General features: G+C 38.8%; 1 protein-coding gene across 11 annotated transcripts in view; it reads right to left on the bottom strand.

Moving 5' to 3' along the window:
• Positions 1-952: 952 nt before the first annotated feature.
• Positions 953-20,587, bottom strand: part of LOC131985505 (sodium bicarbonate cotransporter 3-like) — a 48,904-nt gene continuing 29,269 nt past the window's right edge. For 3 of the 11 annotated variants that reach the window (XM_059350647.1, XM_059350655.1, XM_059350648.1), the window contains 19 exons: positions 19,867-19,982; positions 18,992-19,149; positions 18,133-18,220; positions 17,811-17,957; positions 17,360-17,466; positions 15,023-15,197; positions 13,858-13,991; positions 12,808-13,053; positions 11,976-12,081; positions 11,541-11,702; positions 10,947-11,060; positions 10,115-10,276; positions 9,291-9,542; positions 8,302-8,370; positions 7,852-8,025; positions 7,438-7,575; positions 6,712-6,836; positions 4,972-5,088; positions 953-3,290 (listed from right to left, as the gene is read on the bottom strand). In XM_059350647.1, coding sequence (XP_059206630.1) covers positions 3,209-3,290; positions 4,972-5,088; positions 6,712-6,836; positions 7,438-7,575; positions 7,852-8,025; positions 8,302-8,370; positions 9,291-9,542; positions 10,115-10,276; positions 10,947-11,060; positions 11,541-11,702; positions 11,976-12,081; positions 12,808-13,053; positions 13,858-13,991; positions 15,023-15,197; positions 17,360-17,466; positions 17,811-17,957; positions 18,133-18,220; positions 18,992-19,149; positions 19,867-19,982 — 2,672 coding nt within the window. In that variant the 3' untranslated portion in view covers positions 953-3,208. The remainder of the gene's footprint in view (positions 3,291-4,971; positions 5,089-6,711; positions 6,837-7,437; positions 7,576-7,851; positions 8,026-8,301; positions 8,371-9,290; positions 9,543-10,114; positions 10,277-10,946; positions 11,061-11,540; positions 11,703-11,975; positions 12,082-12,807; positions 13,054-13,857; positions 13,992-15,022; positions 15,198-17,359; positions 17,467-17,810; positions 17,958-18,132; positions 18,221-18,991; positions 19,150-19,866; positions 19,983-20,587) is intronic. The other 8 variants (XM_059350650.1, XM_059350656.1, XM_059350651.1 and 5 more) reach the window with 6 other exon arrangements.

Raw genomic sequence — 20,587 nt, 5'->3', positions numbered from 1 at the left:
CTTGATATTGTGATATTTTCCCCATGAGGAACCAATCTGTATATTTTGACCATATTTCAATCACCTCTAGATTGTGTAGGACCAATACCAATATTAATATTAAGGGATTTAAGTGATCCAAAGATGAAATAAGTAGTTTGTATTTTCCATAAACACACAATAACCAAACATCATAAACATTTTTTGTCAAGGATCCTTCAAGTTGGGTATTTTGATTATATTGGGTGGACAGTGGTGGAGGAAGTTTACACATCTTTGATCTAAGGAAAATTAATTAATCAATTAAAATCCTTGAAAATATTACTTACTACAGTCATGGGAGAAATGATTAGACCAGGGTGGTCTCATCATTTTTTCCATGTATAATTCAATTTCTTGTTCATTTTAATGCCTGGTACAACTAAAGCCATTTCCATGGTTTCCTTGAAAACAACTAAAATCAGTATCAAGCAAACCATGGAAAATGGCTACATATCAGCTCTTAAATTCAACTCTTATGAACTATTTTTGTTATTAAATTTGCCCAAACAAATGTAACTTTAGTTTTACCAGGCATTAAAATGAGCAAGAATATGAAGAAAACAAGGGTGGTCTAATCATTTTTTTCATGACTGTATAATTAGTAATTATAATCAGCAAAATAAACTTAGGTAAATGTTAAATAATACAATGAAAATACAGAATTATTAAATATTTAGATAAGGTGGAGGCTCATTTAACTTTCTGTAACAGGACTGCATCTGAAGAATATTATATATATTAATATCACTAAATTCTGAACATCTCCTAATATGCCTGTTGTTGGGTGTTATTTATTCTTTTATCCCCTTTCCTGTCATTGTTGTACCTGTAAGGCCACTATTGTTTTCTTCTTGCACTTCAAAATAATAATAAAAAAGAGATCAAAACTAGCAAATACTCAAGCATTATCTTCAATAAAGACAGAAGAAAATCACCATGTATTCACTTTTATTGCTTTGCACCAATCGGTCATGACAGAAAAGCCATCATTCAAGCGAACAACAGGATGCTTTGTGCTTCACTGATGTTATGTGTCTGTACATCAGATCAAATGCATTTTTTACTAAGTGATGACGGAGTTTAAAACCTCCACAGTTTGGTTGTTGATGTAGTTGATCGACCTCTTCAATATATCTTGAAACTGATGTCATGTGAAAATCAATTATTTCATCAAAATAAAACAAAATAATGAAATTATAAGTACTTGGTTTAGTGGATGTTCACTGATCGACTCACATTATTTTAATATCAAATGGTCCATGAGTGTAAGGAAATAACTGCTTGATTTGTAATTAAAGATTTTTTTAGAAAATAAATGTTTGGCAAAATGTCACCAAGTTCATTTTTGATGTTGACGGTACAATAAATTTGACATTCACTGATCATTTAAAAATAAAAAAAACAAGACAGTACCTTAATATCGATAACAGAGCTTTTAAATGTGAGCAAATACTAGAGCTGTGACAGTAGAACACACACACAGAAACAGTATCAAGAGTAACATTTGTAAATGGAAGATAAATTGAGTTACATCGTTTGAGACGTTCACACAGACGTGGGATAACACTACGACAGACAGAAGCCTCTGCAAATGAGCCGTGTACGGGTTCACTCTGAAGTGATGATGGTCTGTCTTTGGCATTTTTGTGCCATCATGTGTGTACCTGTACATCTGTTCTGAACATTTAAATTATCAGTACAAGACTTGCACATAAAGAGCTTCGACAAGGCACGTAAGCTATTGTCCGCATAGTCACTGTAGCTACACACAGACACAGCCGATGAAACAGACACGAAAATCTTCTCACAAATTATTCTTCGCCTGAATATTCACTATTCATGAGTCCATACGTTGCACAGTATGGTATACTTATTGCTAAAACAGGACTGCACTTAGCAAAATAAGAACAACTTCATAGAATATAATAGTATTTTTTACATTTACCGTAGAAATATTTTGCATAAAATGATTTGCAACGCTAAACAAATTATCTTTACACCACACACACGCACACACACTATTACCAACAATAATACAGACAGTATAAAAACCGGTGCATCTAACTGGGTCACGAATATCCTCTTTTTTAGTTCTCAACTTACTATATTTTATGATTTACAGCATTTATTAAAATAGTTGTGATACCAGCGATGAAAGGAATACAGTGGACAGCTAATTATCACTGCCTCGTGACAAAAAAATATCAAGTGACCACAGTCAGAAATCATTCAAGATTCCTGAGTTGTTTAACTGACTTTGAACAACAGCTCTATAGATGCAGTGGGAGGAGGAGTAGCCTTTTTATTAACACACTATAATCCTTTTTTAGGTAAGAAACTATACTGGCAAAGTGCTTACTGTACAGTACAGACTTCATATGGCCTCTGAAGTAGGTTTGAACACAGTATACATACATACATAATGATATTTCTATAATATCACGTACAATATGAACAGTGAGGTTTACAGTGAAAACAACTGACCAGCTTATGAGCAGCAATATCAATACTGAGTGTTCCCCTGTGGACAGGAGAGATGATTCATGAGAAAAACGATGTATGCAGTAGTAGTGTGGTGGAGTAGCATCTGAATGTACCTCTGTTTTGGTTTGGTGCCGTACAAATTATGAAATATAATCCTCTGGCACTGACTGTACCTGAATGGCTTTAATCAAATGAGTTTTGAAGCTGGTGTAGTTAGTTTAAGGGTCTTAATCCGTCCTTAAATACATTGAAACAAACTCACGGTGTATGAGCTGCACACAGCCCATCAGCTAAAATAACAATAAAATTAATATTAAAATATACAGTGGGTTAAAAGTAAGATTTAATTAACACAGTCCAAGATCCTCACCAGTGAGGCGCCTTCCTTTTCCTTTGGCATCTGTGGTTTTTAATGAGTGACAGATTGCTAGATTGGGAAGAAACAGTGAGCGTCGGTGGGCAGTAACGGCAGAATTCCTTCATACCTCGGAGCTCTACGGTGCATCGTGGCAGCCATTTGTATGCGCTGCATGCTTCAAGAAGTGAGTGGAGTTGGACTCACGGCCCTGGGAGAGCTCGTCTGCTGCCCTGAAGAAGGGAACTCCTCAGGCGGGTGGTGCTGTCCCCTGTGGTGGTGCTCGTCGGCCGGGGTAAAGTGTTGTGTGGGAGAAGGTATCAAAAAGGGGAGGAGGGCCTCAGTTTATCACAGGAAGGTCTCGGCAGTGGAACCCCCTCCTGGAGTGTCGGGGCTGACGTCGACTCTAACGCAGGCCACCTTCTCCTGGCTGACATGAAGAACACAGAGACAAGATGAGCGCTGGTGCTAATTTATGCTCTTGCTGAGGGTGGAGAGCAAATGTGAGATTTTGTCAGGTAGAGGAGAGCTCAATTATGAATACTCTTAACAAGATTTCCCCAGATAGAGAACACCCTCATGATGACACGGCTCATGTGAAGAGTCTTAAAATATGCAGCTCTTAGGTGAGACAAGTTAAATTTGTCAACTTGTGTTAGGCTTTTTATGGATTTCCTTCAAGTATAAAAGTATCCCTGTAAACATGCTGAAATTAACAGCTTAAGGAGTTAAAGGAGACAAGAACGAACCTTTTCTTCTTTGCTTGTACAGATTTAACCTGTGATAACCAAACACTCGACTGTTTCATCCTGCTTTAAAGGGATAGTTTGGATTTTTTTGAAGTGAGCTATGAGGTTTTTATCCCTAGTCAGTGTATGATCTACATTAGATGGTCGGCACAACCCCAGCTTATTATAGCCACCTAAAAAAAAAAAGGTTTCTCAGTTCAAGTGTATGTTAAATTTACAATAATTTCATCTCTTTACTTTGCTGTTAGACATAATATTTTGATGGGGAACTGAAGCCTCTATAACATTTATTTATAAATGTTATTGACTTTGGTGAATCCAAACTAGCCTTTAAAATACCAAAGTCAGACAATAACAGACAAACTAACCAATCAAGGCAGCAGTAGACCAGCAACTCCGGTGTTCTAATCTGTTAAATTAATGCTTTTGTTAAAGGAGTCTGGTAGCTTTGAATACAGACTAGATCAGGGGTCCTTTACTAACAAAAGAGCCAGAAAAACAGAAAAAATGTCAGAATGAAGCCACAAACCTTATTTTGGGCCTTACAATGAAGATAAAACAGCGTACCAAGTCTAAATTAGCCTAACAATATTAATAATAGGTCCTAATGAGCAATTATTAATATGATTTTGTCAGAATGCAGGGAGGACCCGAGTGCAAATGAGAGGCAAAGAAAAATCTCAGGAGATTTAGAATCGAAAAGGGAAACACAAAACAAGACATGAAGTTGGCAAAATTTAGAGGTTAAGGATCCAGATTGTAGACTTACATATGATGCACATTTTAATTGTTGAAAAAAAACTTTAATTCTGTATATAAGCGGCACATTTTTACAATTGTAGAATACAAATTGCTTTGGGCCTACACCAATGATGAATGAAAATTAAAATGTAAGGAATTAATTCATTCGTTTGTTTCATTTCATATAATTTCTTTGTTACAGCCACTGGGAGCCACTGCAGACGGCCTGAAGAGCTCCAGAGCCGCAGGTTGCCTTCCCCTGGACTAGATGGATATAACTTCCTCTCAAAAACGGGCTGAGTGACAGCAAGGTAAAGCGATGAGAATAATTGAAATATAGCCTACCCTGATACTGATAGTGGAGTACATTGCTTAGCTTCTGTACCTTAGCTTCATACAAACCCATTCCAACAAATAAGAACTGTCACTTTAAATATCAAACTTATCTCCTACCCTCAAGGCATCAATAGGCTCCAGTTTATTTCATTACAGTATGAAATCCAGTAGTCCCCAACAGAGAACTTTACCTTTTTGTCACCATTAATGATAATATCGTAGTAAAATAATTCAGATGGGAGGGCGGGGGGGCTCTGGAAAAACTCCAGCAGATGGCATAGCTACCTTTCACTACGCTTCAGAGGTTGGACACAAGACTCTGCACTCGAGTTCACTGCTTTCCACGTTGCGGTTTTGTCCATTTCATCAGAGATATTTACAACCAAGGGGTCAGTATCATCACTACATGCAAAAATGCAAACGCACACACACACACACGCACACACACACACACACAGACGCACACAAAAACAGAAAGAGAAGACAGGCATGTAGACATGAAATCAACAGGAGAAGTTCAGTGCAGGACAGTTAAAACAAGCAGACACGAACATGCAGATAAATCAGAGATCAAAACAAATTAACAGCACAGAATGGCTGACAGGACAGATCACACACAGTGTTCTACAGTAACGTGGATTAAGAAATGAGGGTCTTTTGCATCAGAGGCAAAAGACATTCATCATGAGTTGATTGTGTGCGCCATTATAGTTAGTTTGACAGGATGAGATTATTTCAACAAGACAAACATTTGTTCACAGACCTTTTTAACCCTCAAAATGAAAAACACAACAACACACAAAGCAGTGTGTTTTAAAGCCAGCGTTTCAGTTTTTCTTTTTTAACCCTCTGAACCCAAAGTAGCTTCAAGGTGCTTTTTTGCTCCTAACATTTTTACATTTTTCACTGCAATATATAGTAAGCCATGCACTTCTATGGAAACAGCACAGTCATGGCTTTAAGTAGATAAAACTCCTGTCTTTTGTGCAGTATAACACAGCTATAATGCCATTATTTCATTAAAAAGGGAAAAAAAATCTGCATATGCAACATTTTTCCAAGTGTTACCAAAATTGGAAAACAATAGAGGCTCCACAGGCTATGCATATTGAACTATTTACATTTTTACAACCTTTCTTGTCCTCTCCTCTCTGTTCTGTGTAAGCATCTTGCAGTTCAGTCCATGTTTCACTGAATTTTTGTTACATAACTGTCATTTATGGCTTCCAAGTTGTGCTTTTTATACACGATCTGAGTAGTTTAAATTATTTATTTTGGCTAATTTTTTAAATAACATGTAGAATAAAGTGATTTAAATGAAATACTGCTATATACTCACACATGATTCATTCAAGGACCATCCAAAATGCGAAAATCTTAAAATAATTTCTATTTTTACAGTTTCTGGCTCTGATAAAAGTCGTTATGGTGGGTTGTGGGGTTCAGAGGGTTTTTAAATAGCCGAGGACTGACAGTTCTGGCCATGCGCTAACTGTCTGAGTATCAGTGTAAGTGTTAGAACGCAGCCATGTGGGTCAGATGTTTTCCATCAGACACACAACCCTGCTACCTCGTCTTCCATTGGGAGGCTCTGGGTCACTAGTCCTATTCTGTATGATCTGTTCAAGATGGACATAATAACAAACAGCTGACTACCAGTGTCAGACCATTACAAGTTCTATATGACAACATGTTGCATCAGAAAATGTCTTTACAGCTACAACTACATCTACAGTTTCTGGATTACAGTAATAAAGGAGTTTGTTTGGAAGAAAGAAAATCTTTTGGTAACTAGTTACATTAAGTGTAGGCCATAATGATTTTAAGATAAAACTATTTTGCTGCCCCATAAAAGTCAGACCACAAAAAAATAAAATCATAAAAATTGAGATCTTTAGTGCGATACAGAACCATAAAATGAAAAATAGAATACACTTGATGCCTCACTAACCATTCGAAATAAAACGCTGGTGTTTCATCCCAGAAGTGGGCAGCAGAGTGTGCTTCATGGGGCGCTCCACTTACCTCCCTGAGAGGGTTTTCACTGGGATGCTGAGCCGGTTCGCGGCATCAAAGCTGACCTTCAGACCCATCTCCTCTTCTTCCTGCAGTCTGGACTCTTCTTCCTGAATGAAAACAGCATCGGAAGCCTAAATCACAAAACAGCCACGAATGTAGTGAGGTAGGTCATTCAGAGCCCAACTGGCAAAAACATATTATATCATATATATTGTGTGGTATATATATATATATATATATATATATATATATATATATATATATATATAAACATATACATATAAGTGTCTCAACACTTGTATTGTAGCATTACCACAGACATGAAATCAGAGTGACTGTACTGAGTTCTGTTCATCATGTTTATTAGACCAAGATTGAGATTTACAGGATTTGTGAAGCTCTAGCATCTGTGCTTACTGAAGAATAAATGGAGGATTTTGATGCCTTTTTGTAATATTATGACTTGAAATGAACATGTTTGTTTTTGTCAATTCAGTGTGTGACTGCAACTACAAAATGTACTGCAGACAGCACAAACCAATTTAGATTTTCTCTAATGTGTAAGGCCAATGCATTATAAAAAAAAAAACACTTAATGCGAACAGGCTGCTACAGTCAGCTGGTTTGAATAGAAAAACTATTACATTTTCTCATTGTTTTGCTTTAATTACAGTTTGACTTTGTTTAAAAAAAGAAAACAGAACAAGAACAAAAACATGAAATTAGTTTCACCAGTTTTTCTCGTGCTTTCTTTTTCTTGTCGTCCTCCTTCTTTTTCTTGCTTTCTGGCATCAAATCATCGAGCCAGCTCAGCTCTCTCTTAGTAAAGAAAAAGTCGAGAAGCTTTCGGATAAAGACCAGCGCCAGAACCTGGAGACGCATCGAGAAGGAATCTATTATTATAGATTTAACATCTCCAAATGAAACATAATAAAACGTATTAAAAATGCATCTATTACACTGGGAAAATATTGATTATCTTATTTCATTTGATGCCACAATGAACATCAATTATGTATCATGGTGATATTAGACACTTTATTTAATCTTTTTTTAGTATTACAGCTGAACACACACTCTACCATGTTGTGACAGTTCATAGTTAGGACATAATGTATGACAGTCTTTGAGCTCTCAGGTCTTTACCATCATGGGAAACACAACAGCTGCAGCAGAGGCCTTGATGACCCAGAGCAGCACTAAACAGGTGAGCTGCACCAGGGTGAAGATATGGACCTTCCACAGCGGCACATATCGCAGGTAGATCAGATCAGGCTGGTGCTTGGCAGGCATGCCGAACAGCTTGATTCTGTCGAAGAACTAAAGAGAAGACGAGAAAACGCTCAGTGATGGAGATAAGATATGCTAATGAAAAAGACGGGAAAGACGAGGGTGTGAGGAGGGGAAGTGGAAAATTCAATATATTATTCAGGAGAGGGAACACGTTTAACAAAAGCTTTTAAGGATTCTGAATTACGATCAAAGGTTTGGAAGAACGAGGGGAAAACTTATCTTCGCTAACAGCTCATGACTGCTGTTCTGTTCAGAATATAAAAGGGCATATTATCTTCAAAGACCAGCAGAGTAGAGTCTTACTTGAATGCCTTTGAGGGAAGAGACACCCATGTAGAGAAAGACTCCATACAGGACTGGCATAGGAATAAACTGGAAAGAGCAGAAGCATAACCTGGTAAATTATTTAAATTACAGTTCAGGAAAGGGATGGCTTACATGGCATTAGCTGGACAAATTAACAGGACAGAATAGTGAAAATGTGCAAGATACTTAACAGATCTTCAGAAATTCTCATTTATGGTGATTTAATCCCTTTGGCTTTTCAATATTTTTTTATTATTTTGGCTGTGTTAATGCATATGACATAAAATGCAAGGATGTTCATGCATTATAATACATCAGGCTTCTAATCATCTGAAGCCCTGGCTTAAAAATTTAGTTTTTACTATTTTTTTAAAACCAGATTTAACCATTTTCTCTCACACTAAGGGGTAAATATATGCTATGTTTATGGTTTCCAATAGAGTTATTGCTGCTGTATTATGGATCACTGCAGTGTTTGCTGCAATTCAATCAAAAAAACAACAACAACAGTGACATTATGTCAACAAATTGGCATTTAAAGGGTTAAAATTCAGAAAATGAATTGACTATTTTGTAGTCAAGATCAAGACTGATTTAAGTCAGTAAAAGGTTGAAAATAATATCGAAATAGTATTAGAACATAGTATTTTATATCAGTTATAGTACAGGTACACTTTTCATCTAAAGTAACAAGTAACAAGAGTTTTTCTTTTTTTTAATCTGACACTGCACAAAAATAGTGCATAAAAATCAATGTGCCATGTTAATATCCTAAAAATGAATGAACATAAGGTAGTGGGGATCAGGACTGATATTGGTTAAAATATTTAACTCAGTGAAAGTGTAAAACAATATTGATATATCATTTTTGGCAGTTTTTTAACCCACACATTTTTATCCTGCAGGGACCTCAGAGCAACGTTTACAAAGGGTAGTAAAAGAGGTCAAATGTGAAGCCAGAATTATTGCAGTGTCCCGAATCTCACCTTGAGCACTGATGTCATAAAAACAGAACAACCCATGAGTACAAAGATCATGAATCCAGTGACCCGCTGCTCCCGGATGCCCAGAAACTTGGGCTGCTCTCCTGGAGCAGAGCAGCCAGACTCCACCTTCAGGCTGTTAACGTGGGAGATGGAGAGGACGGTTGCAGCTACGAACCACGGCAGGCCCATAATGGAGCAAACACCCAGCATAATGGCCACCACCAGCAGATCCAGGTGATAGCCACAGCCTTTCTGTAGGACACACAGGGAGACAAGAGACAGTAAGTCAATTTGAGAGGCTTTGAGGGTGTTTTTCCCTGTGGAGCAAATTTATTCCTCAAATAAAAATAAAATTGCTGAAAACAAGACTCAGGAGCATAATCTCTGGAAAATAAAACATACCCAACCATCATTTTCAAGGTGGATTTAACCATTTTTAAAATAGTAGCAATGTGGAACCCGGAGGCATAAAAAAACCTAAGAAAAAATCTGAAAGAGATTATAGTTGAAGCATTTCTGTGAGATGAACACAGCAAAAGGACAGACCGTGAATGAATGTGTTCGCTGCAACCATAATTATAGATGACAAAAAAGGGAGACGGAGAGAGAGAGGAGCAGTGACAGATGAATGAGTGCTCGGATTAAAGAGAGCAAAGTGGAGGTGGCAGAAATGACGACAATGTTAAAAGGAACATCTTAATGAATTTGATCGTACACTGCTGCATATTAAAGAAGGAACAGATACCACAGACGGAAATAGAAAAGACTATTTCTGATACTTCCAATTTGTGTGTAAAAGTAAACCTCCACAGGGCTGCTCTGACCTTGAGCTTGTGCTCCTTGCGGTTGATGATGACCGCTGTGATCTGTTGGTCCATAAAGATGAGGATGGTGCAGAGCAGAGCAGGAAGTGCTGCCACAAGCAGCGTCCACCAGGGATTTTCTCCTAACGGGTCCATGAGCCAGCCTCTGTTCTTTGAAGTTGGCTGCAGGGAAAAGTCCGTTATGGGCTACATTTAGTATACCAGGCATTCAATTATATATTGAAAATATCCAATGATGTGAACATTAGTTTTTAAAAGTACTACACTCAAACGTTGGCTTACATTAGGCGCGTTTCCATTAGGAACTTTTCCCTTTAGTGAGCCGCTATGGGTGTGGCTTGGGAGACCAAGAGCCGCCCAACTTTACCAGTTAGTGGCTCAGAAAGTACCTGCCTCTGGTAGGTACTTTTCTGAGCTACTACTGACTAGTCGAAGCTGATTGGATACGGTTGAGGCGGCAATTTCTCGCATGCGTGATTCATTTGCAGACTCGTGCAAAATGGACGCTGAGGGGTTAACAGCTCCAAGAAAAGTCGCTAGATTTGTTGCGAGTCACTTTTTTGAAAAAGAGTTACTAGAGGGGTCTGAATAGTTGCTAAATATAGCGAAAAAGTTGCTAAGTTGGCAAAACTGCTTGCCGTGTCGGTTTGTTCTCACATTCGAACTCCATTGGTTAGTCGCTACAAAAGTACCTGTATGAGGACAGAGGCCGAGGGGAACTAACTAGTGGGCGTTGCCAAAACACTGAGCCGCTTTCCAGAAAGTACTCAGTGGAAACACGCTATGATATGATAACCTTACATTAGATGTAATTGTGTGTGAGATCACCTACCTCAAAGCGGTCAGGGACATTAAGTTTAGGGGAGGGGATCCCCATTAGATAGTCCACCAGCACCATGACCATGATGGTTATAAACACAGCAAAGTCGCTGATAGTGGATCGCACCTACATAACACACAAGCAAAACAGTTGTATTTACTCATGTAGGAAATGGAGGTGAGCATGCATACTATTTTCTATTGTCATAATATACACACACAGCCTTTTACTTCAGGTCACTGTCAAGATCTAACAAAGTATTAATGACATTTATGTCAACAGTAAAAGCGCAACAATTCAAACAATAACAGCACCTGCCCACACAGAACACCAAGTGATAACAGACTTGCTGGTACTGTGTGGGAGGATGCAGGCTGCCAAGAAGATCTTTTCTTGCTGTACATGAGGCAGCTCCTGCATACTGGTGACGGACACAATGTAAACATTTGCATAGCACGAAAAGCTTTAGGCTTTATCTACACAAGTGCATGCAGAGATGTAGAAAGAACAGCGTGTACAGGCTTTACTTTGTCATTCCAAGCCACACATACACAGTATACAGTAGTATAATGAGCGTGCACATAGGAAATCTAACAAACATCTCACCCTGGTGGGAAAATATCGCTCTGTCTTGAACTGCTTCAGGAAGGAGGACAGGAAGAAGGTGGTGAAGAAGAGGATGACAGACCAGAAGAGAACATCTGGGATGTAGGGACCATGATGACCGCAGGCAGGGCCCACAAACTCCCCATGGAGTGTCTTACACATCTAAAGAAGAGGGAGTATTAGGTTAGTATTTTGACACACTTTTTAAAAAAATCGTTTCAGCACTGACGGTAGTATGGTAGCACTTATTTTGGCAGGCTAGTCACAGTTTTAGCAGTGGTTCAGTTGTGTTAACATGTCTGACTAAATTAGTGTGCATGTGAGAATGTATGCACAAAGCAGGATATTGGCTGGTTTGCTCAACACATCCTAAACATGTGAGTGTGGGTGTGATTCCTGCATTTCCCACTGGAGGTCACTATGTGCTGGTCTCACCGTAACATTGAGGCTGCTCCATGGGATGGAGTCTGGGCTGTAGCCTGACCGGTTCCACTTCTGCATGAGGTCATCTGTGGCATTGACTGGCTCAGAGCACTGACACCTGGGGACAAGAGAAGAAATGCTCAGCAAAGTATGCATGTTTATCCTAAAGGTGAATAAGAGTTCAGTTCATTATAAAGTTAATTAAAAAGACAGTCGAGACAGCAAATATGCTAGCATCAGTTGTTTTTAAATTTGTTATTTTGCCAGGGGATACTTTCATTGGAGCTCAGGGGCAAGACCTACTGGATGTACTGTTCTAATGGATACTTTATTATGTGCATAATACACTACTTTATTTAACTCTTTAACACTTAACATTAGGCTTGTCACGATAACCACACTTGTTGCATAGTTGTGATAAACAATATTATTGTCATTTTACGACAACACAATGCGCCGATATGATTAAATAAATAGTTCACCCTTTTTAAAGAGCAATTAAGTTTTAATTCAAGAGATCTGCTTAATCAGGTCGGCTGAGTCAGTGATCTCTTTTAAATCTCTTCTTAAAACATACCTTTATCGGATAGCCTTTCCTGATTTTACCTGGACTTTACCTTCCCTTGAACCCTTGTTCTTTTAATTGCACAGAACAATGTCATTTTCTAACATTATTTTTATCTGTTGTTTCATGTCTGTTTTTAAACTTGTCTTTATAAAGCACTTTGTAAAATGTATTTTGAAAAGTGCTCTATAAATAAAGATGCTTATATTACATTATTATTATTATTATTATTATTAATAAAATAATATGAGTGAATGTGAATGAAATCTCAGTACTCACGAATACATGGTAAGGTTGTCCAAGTCGTTGTGCATGTTGACCGGGTAGTGTTCTCCCAGGTGAAAGAGCTTCTCTAGAGCCTCGTAGATGAAGATGATGCAGATGAGCGCAGCAAAAGCCTCCTCTGTGAATCGGGTGATGTAGCAGACCAGGGAGCTAGCGTCTGTGGCCACGAGGACAAGACACAGGAAGGCTGTCCACAGGCCAATGCTGGTCCGCAGCGACAGGTAGGACAGGCCGTAGTCTCTGAGAAAGATGGAAAAAGGAGACATGGAGGAGATTGATACACGTATACACATGCAAATTAGGGCAAAAGGGGGTTAAATGCACAAAATGCAGTATAAACTGAGAATCATTCCGCAACCCGTTCTGCTGTACGGTTACTGGTTGTGGTTGTTGATATTACAATGTATTTATTTCTTTTACTGTATTTTAATATATATTTTAGTACTATGGACAGGCTGCCCTTCTGGGACTAATAAAGTATTCTGAATCCAAATCAATTAGACAAATGGAATCCAAAAGAAACTACTATAGACTGCATACTAAGGCCATTTAGGTGGTTAGATGTCACCATTAGAGTCACATTTTTTGTCAGCTTCAAAACAAAATGTTTCCATATTGATGCAGTTTTATTTATATTTAAGTTGAACTCTATCATGTCTTGTCCCCGAATATCTGCTGAAATCTGATCGGCTTGTTGACGCCCGCCTCGGCTTGGCACGGCCTGTCAGACACTAGCAACTCTGTTAGTCTATTTATAAACATAATGCAACACAAACAACATGATATTATGTTATTGATGTTGTCATATGGGTATTATTAACAACGCAATACAAGTTGGCTGTGACACTGTGGGCACAGGTGCAGGTTAATTTGCCAGAACGTGCCATAATCACAAATGCAGGTTCAGCTGGTTTGCATGAATTCAAATGGGTTTAATCTCTTTGACCAGACAAGACAGGCAAATTGAACCAACTCTATTAGTTAGTCTTGTCAGTAGTATTTTGACTCAGCATCATGTCATAGTAAAAGCATCGTTCAACCTACTTGCAGAACTTGAAGAGGATCTTCTCAAACACTAAAACAGGGCCCGTGCTGCCAAGAATAGTGAGTGGCTGGCCTGCGAAGAGGGAGTATGCCACTCCGGTCAGTGAGGCCCCAAACAGAGACTCTATGGCACTCTGTAGACACACAGGAGAGGGAGGGAGTGAGGGAGTGAGAAAGGGAGAATATGGGAGGTGAGACCACACAAAGGAGGATAGAGAGGGAAAGACTGAAGGAGAAAATAGAGAGGCGAAGAAGAGACCCCGGACCAGAACACAGAGAGTTTTGATTAATCAGAAATTCTGGGAGGCGTCTGAGAGGCTAGACAAACTGTCCGAATGTTTCCACCCTGCTGACTTGTCCAAAGTCATATCTGTGAGAATCCCTCTCCTGCTGAGTTTACTCAGACGCATCACACACACCAGCACACAGACTGTGCCTATGCCAACAGTCCCTGCCCTAGTAAGGACATCTGCGTAAAAAGGAGAGGCAGACAGAGAGAGAGCGAGAGAGAGAGAGCGAGAGAGAGCGAGAGAGTGTGAGAGAGAGAGAGAGCGATAAAAAGAGAGACACTATATAGTTTGCAGTGATAACAGATGAGTGCATGGGAGACTGAGTAATCATCATATCCTATGTTGGACAGTGAAAAAAGACCTCACAGTGACAGATAGTTGTTAGCAGTGTGGTGAAGGATGTGAAAGATTATGGTGACACACTGAATTACCTGCTTAAAAAAAGATTAAATAGGGAAGTCAGAAAAAGTGTTGTTAAGCAGTAGTAACTCTGACTGGGATGGGCTGTTTGTAGAGCATCACATCACATCATTTAAGCCCCACATGTACTGCATGCATGTACATAAACATGGGTGTTACATGTTAAATGGCATGGTGTAGGGAAGAATTTGTTTTGCACACAGTGGTTGAAGGAAACATCTTTATAGTATTGATTTCTTTGTTTTAATTTGAGGATTTGTGGGATATAAAGATTTAATCAATTTTTAGTGCCAACTGCCAGACTGACAAAATCAAACTATATACTCATATATGATCACCAACTTGTACTAGATTTTGTAACTATCATTATGCACAACACAGCACTTGTTGGGAATCTGGGATTATGGGTTTGATTTCAAAGTACTGTCTTTTAACTGAAAAGCTTTCGGACTTACGATGTTGCCTTTCGTTGCCTCCCCAAGCAGACCTCCAAATGTGATGACGGGGGACATGCAGGCGCAGTAGAGGAACAGGACAGAGGCTAGACATTGCAGACTGAAGGAGTCTCTGATGTCGCTCCAGTAGAACGGTAACTTCCGCTTGATGTCCCAGATCAGACCTCCAAATATCCTGGAAGAGGGGGGGGAGGTAGGTTTTATTGTTTGAATTTTCAAGTAGGAGCCTACGTTTATATTACATAATAACATTAATAATTAAAAACAAGCCTGTCTGTTAAAGCTGGTGTAGGCAGTTTTCTGGAAAAGGAAAAAAAAGGCAAACCTTTTAAAATAAAGCCCCATCTCTCAGCTCTCCTCTTTCGTAAGCCCCTCCTACCAAACAAGCTAAGGCATATGCACAAGCTTCATACAGTAACCTGTATGAGCACTCGTCATTCATTTCAGTCCTGATCCTGATGCCATTAAATAGCAATTGTAGAAGAAAAACCATTCCAAATAAAGCCCAAAGTTAAAAAAAAAACCTTCCTCTTGTTCTTTTTAACGTTGGAATAATTTAAATGCTTATCTAGACATAATTATTATTCATTAGGGTTTGAGGGCATTTTTACACAGTTAATTGGTGAGGAGTATTTGCTCGAACACCAGTTGATCTGGAGAAGGTATTAACACTGGAGCAAGGTCATGAGCTTGTGGGTATGCAGCTTTATAATATTCGACCCCTTAACCTAGACGCCACTGTGATCCTGTTGCCTTCTCCTCTTTGTGTCTGCTTCTCTTTACTTTGCCTGTGAGGAATTCTATTTCTCACCTTGTATGTCCTATTCTCTTTCCTCTGACGTGTGTTCAATTGCTTCGCTGTGAGGTCTTCTTTCATTTTCTGTTTCCCCCACACCTCTGGAATAACCTCTACTGCCTGCCTCCTCATCCCCTGCTGCCTGTTCTATACAGCCGCTGTTTCTGATAGCTTTCTGTACATTAGTCTTTTACACTCCCCTTAAACTCCTCAGCTCCCTCATTGCAGGAGCCTTTTATAGTAGCGGTGAAAAGCAGAGTGAATCTGTAAATAATACAGTGCCTCGCAACTGGTGTGTATGTGTGCGTGTGTCTGTCTGCAGTTTCAAATAAACACATTCTCCCTCTCGCTGTGTGGCCCAGGCTCCGGAGACCCAGCATGACTTATCCATAAATGTCAACATCTGAGTTCACAGAGGACAGTATATATGTACCTGCTAAAACACAGTTCAGTTTATCTTCAAAAATAAGTGAGGGACCTTATAGGAAAATTCACAAAGCTTTTATTAAACACTTGCTTATACTAATGTGGACTACTGTATCAGGAAAATACACAAGTCTCTGCAACTAAAGAGGACAAAATGCAGTCCTTAATCTCTTAAATTTGTTTTCTCCTGCAGCTCTTGTTAAAAAGGAGCAATTGTCTCAACGCAATCAAAATGATACATTAAACATACCTGCTTGTGCTAACCAAGTAGTGAATTCAACTAGGATGCACTTTAATCAGCAAATGTTTCTTTAACAACATATTTGCTAACACAAGTGACATTAATAAAGACTATTGGAGTTAGTAGCAATATCCATCTTAAAAGGATAATATGCCATTTTCCACATTAAAATGGCTAAAAACAATTATAACTGTGGTATATTTTGTTTAACTTTATACTTATATTATCCCAAATGTTCAAACCAAAACTCAAACCCAGAGAAATCTGTAATTTTATTCAAGGAAACACTGCATTTAATTTGGTCATCTGTAAAAGGCGTCATTAAACCTTTTAATGCTAGTTGCTCCAAAAGTATTTTTTATGCTGCACAGCACAGAGACCAAGTTGTACTTAAATAGCCATCCAAATAAGTACAATTTATTAGACATTGAGTGTCTGGCAAGCTAATGCAGCTAACAGTAACATTTTAACGTTTAAAACCCTCATGGAGTTCTTTTTAGTCTGATTGTTTGACACATAACAGTGCTGGGCTACCCCATGAATTCATTTGCAGCAATATGTTAGCTATGGTAGCTGTATTATGTATTATATGGCAGTTGACTTATTTCTTTCTAAAAAAAAAGACTTCAAGGAATGTCAGCTTGCTAATTTACTGTTCAATGACATAACTTCACTAAATGTAACGTGAATACAGCTTTAAAACATCAACTCATTCTGAAAGCAACATCTCCCATGATCCCACACTACTTTTCAACATAATCAATGTCTGTCTTTTGTTATTATTCAGTGTGAGAGAACTTCTAGTGGCAGACAACAACATCCATATTGTGCGTCAAAATTCAATAGTGTGCAAAGAAAAAGGTGTTTAACTCACATCCCGGTCCTCTGCAGCTCAGGCCCTGCGTGGTGGTCCTCGTCCTTTTCCAGCTCTCCAGCTGGTGACGCAGTGCCGTTGGGTTGGGACGGTCTCTTCCTTTTCATCTTTAGGCCAAAGCACATTTAAAATATGATATAGTTGCATGCATTTAAAGTCCCTTGCTGTCATGATGCTTTAGATCCATAAGGGGGCACTGTTAGTGTGATTATAGTGGCATAAAGTAAAGTCTGACATACAGTAATACACATAGAGAAATCAATACAGTTTTTGAGAACCACTTTAATGCAGGATGTGAGGGCTGTAATTGTGTGCCATGTTAATGTGCAGTTAGTCATTTCTGCACCTCCCAGTACCTCCCACAGAAATGTATGTATGTTTGTTGTACATGGCATTTGATTTTCATGTGGTGAAGCACAGCCCTGTGGATCTTTGACAGAGAGTCACTAACCTGTGAAGGGACATTCTTTGGGGGCTCAATCCGGATTGTGGGGTCCCATTCTCCAGGAGGCAAGACAGTCACTTGATCTAGGAACTCATCTATCCCAGACAGAAGATCTGTTCGGTCTTTGGCCTTGTATGCCACATCATGGAAAATCTACAAAATTAATATTATCAGGAGTTATTATAATGTCTCTACAAAAAAAAAAAAAAACAGCCCAACATGCATCTTTAATCCCCCCAAACACCAAATTGAACCTGATAATTCTTGACACAAATTTAGTAAATGTCAAAGTGAATAGTTACAAAAAGGATCTCTTTCTTTCTCTCACCTCATCTGTCATTAGTGTGGCCATGGATCTGCCAATTTCATGGTACTGAGGCCCTTTGCCATGAGGACCCAAAAGCAGGAAAAGAAACCTTTGAACAAGTCAAGCATGAGAAAGAACTGTGAATAACACAGATCTGAATAGTAATCACAACGGTACATATTTACTTAAAATGTTCCCTGTGGAGTTTTCTTGTCAAGAGTTTCAATCAACATTCATTGTTTCACTAAAAAGCATTAGTGTTGCACTGTCGTGAAGAGAGTCAGGCAAAGTAAGATGCTGGATGCTTGTTTTTACTTGCATGACAAAAAATAAATAAAATAAAATATCTTACATCTTGCATTGTGGGTATCCTTGAGCATAATAAACACGTAGAATGAATTTTCTTCCTTAATAAACTTTATATACTCTGATCCCTGCATTGTTTACAACCCTGTTTGCTAGGTAAAAGTCTTTGCTGACACATTCCTATGTTTTTGGGATGTTTCCATCATTTTTCATTCAGGAAGTCAAATGAAATGTCTACAGTAATGTGTATGGCTGTGGCCGAATCAAGTATTTTCTGCTCCAAAAAACTGTATTTATTAGTATAAAAGAAAACCATTGTTGCCTCTCTATTTTCCAAAGCCAGTGCTGTTACTCTAGAGATTACAGATGTGGAAAACAACGCTGTGGACACAGACTTAAGGCGCCACAAATAAATCCCCTGATGTATAAGTCCCATGTAAATAGGGTTTTAAAACAAATGACTCACAAGCTATTGTACTTAAAGCAAACTGGCAGAGTTGGAGACTTTTATCAAATAACTTATTTTTGGTATTGACGTGGTTATCATGATGTCACTCAATCCAAATGATTGTACCTCGTGGGCACAGGCACCTCTGTGAGGCCTGTGATAAGGACCGCAGGGGACAGTCGTACAAAAGCAATTATGGGCTTCTCCAGGAAGTCCACCTCTCCCACCAGCACGTTGGAAGCTTCGGCACCCGGAGGAATCTTTTTCATGAAATTCATGTCCACCTGAAGCCAGTGGAACAAATTAAATTAAGAAGAAAAAAAAAATCTGATAAACAAACAAATGCTTATAATAAACAGAGATAAATAACGAGGGACTAGTTTACAAGGACACACATGCAAACAGAGATGAAGAAGTGGGAATGTAAGGGATGGCAGCAGGTCGTTTGGATAATAATCGAATGAAAGATAAGGAAAGTTAGTAGCTACGTAAACGACTACATAGTACTGAGCAAAGATTGTCCGTCGTTGTGAAGCATTTCTTATGCTCCAGAATAAATATTCTTATGCTCAATGCTGAATACAGATCTGAGCATGGCAACAATTTTCTTTATCCTTGTGTAGAAAAGACTGTGCCTTCATCCCTCTTTTGTATTGTATGACTCATATAAACACTGCACCTTAGTTTTTGGCAGTCATAATGGATGGTTTTATAATGTTAGCTACTTTCGGCGGCCTGCCATTTTTTTAATGGATGAGGAACAAAATGGTAGAATGAATGGGGGCCAATGCGAGGGAGGAATCTTCAAAACTAAACACAGTTATATAACTACATTAGACTTTGTTGCTCAAATCTTAGTTCATTGCAGGTGGAGCAGTGAGTGAAGATGCAGTTTTCAACACAGACCACTGAAATGTCTGTGGAAGTCCAGACACTGATGAACTCATGGGCCCTTCCACCATGATGGACTGTTTCTGTGCTCAGTACTGTGGTTAGGTTACCTTGCTGAAGTCGACACTGCTGCTTTCTCTACTGACCCCTACTTTGGACGGTCTTCTCTCCACTGCCTTGTTGCCGTCCAGGTTGTTTGGGACAGAGTTCGGAGACACCAGCGATCCTGCGAGGGACAGCGTGAGAGGAAGGGCAAGAAAGACAAGGTGGTGATGGACAATGAGTCAGTATTTGAAAGCAAAGACCGGTCAAATATAGCAGCGTGGTTCACCATGAAACACCATTTCTGATTTTATTATTAAATGTAATTTTTCTTCCATTTTCCTCTATACTCAGATTTCAATTTTAAAACCTGGGGAAATAAATGTTCCAAGGTAATTTCATCTGGGATAGAGAGCCACTTTGTGACATGGGCTTATCATACAAGAGGCAATTTCACAGGTGTTATACTCATTTCTGATCAGAGGTGAGCTCTTGGCAAACAAACCTTATACAATATCCTGAAGTCACACTGCTGCCTACACTGATGTGTCATGCAGTGCTACAAGTTAAACAAAACAGTGCTGGTTTGTATGATATTTACTTGCATAAATGATATGCAGTCACTAATCCTTTGTTATACAAGTGTCCTGTCTTTAGGTGTGTTCAGACCAAACATGATGTGAATAGTATGTGAGATGTAATAATATACAAAGGCAATGCAAAGACAAAAGAGAACTATTCGTGATTGGCACTAAATAGATGCAAGTACCTGTCTCTGCAAGCCAATAG

This window comes from Centropristis striata, chromosome 14 (genome assembly GCF_030273125.1).
Source record: "Centropristis striata isolate RG_2023a ecotype Rhode Island chromosome 14, C.striata_1.0, whole genome shotgun sequence".
In the NCBI taxonomy this organism is placed as follows: domain Eukaryota; kingdom Metazoa; phylum Chordata; class Actinopteri; order Perciformes; family Serranidae; genus Centropristis; species Centropristis striata.
Note: the sequence above shows the minus strand (reverse complement) of the source record. Positions and strands in the feature narration are given on the sequence as shown.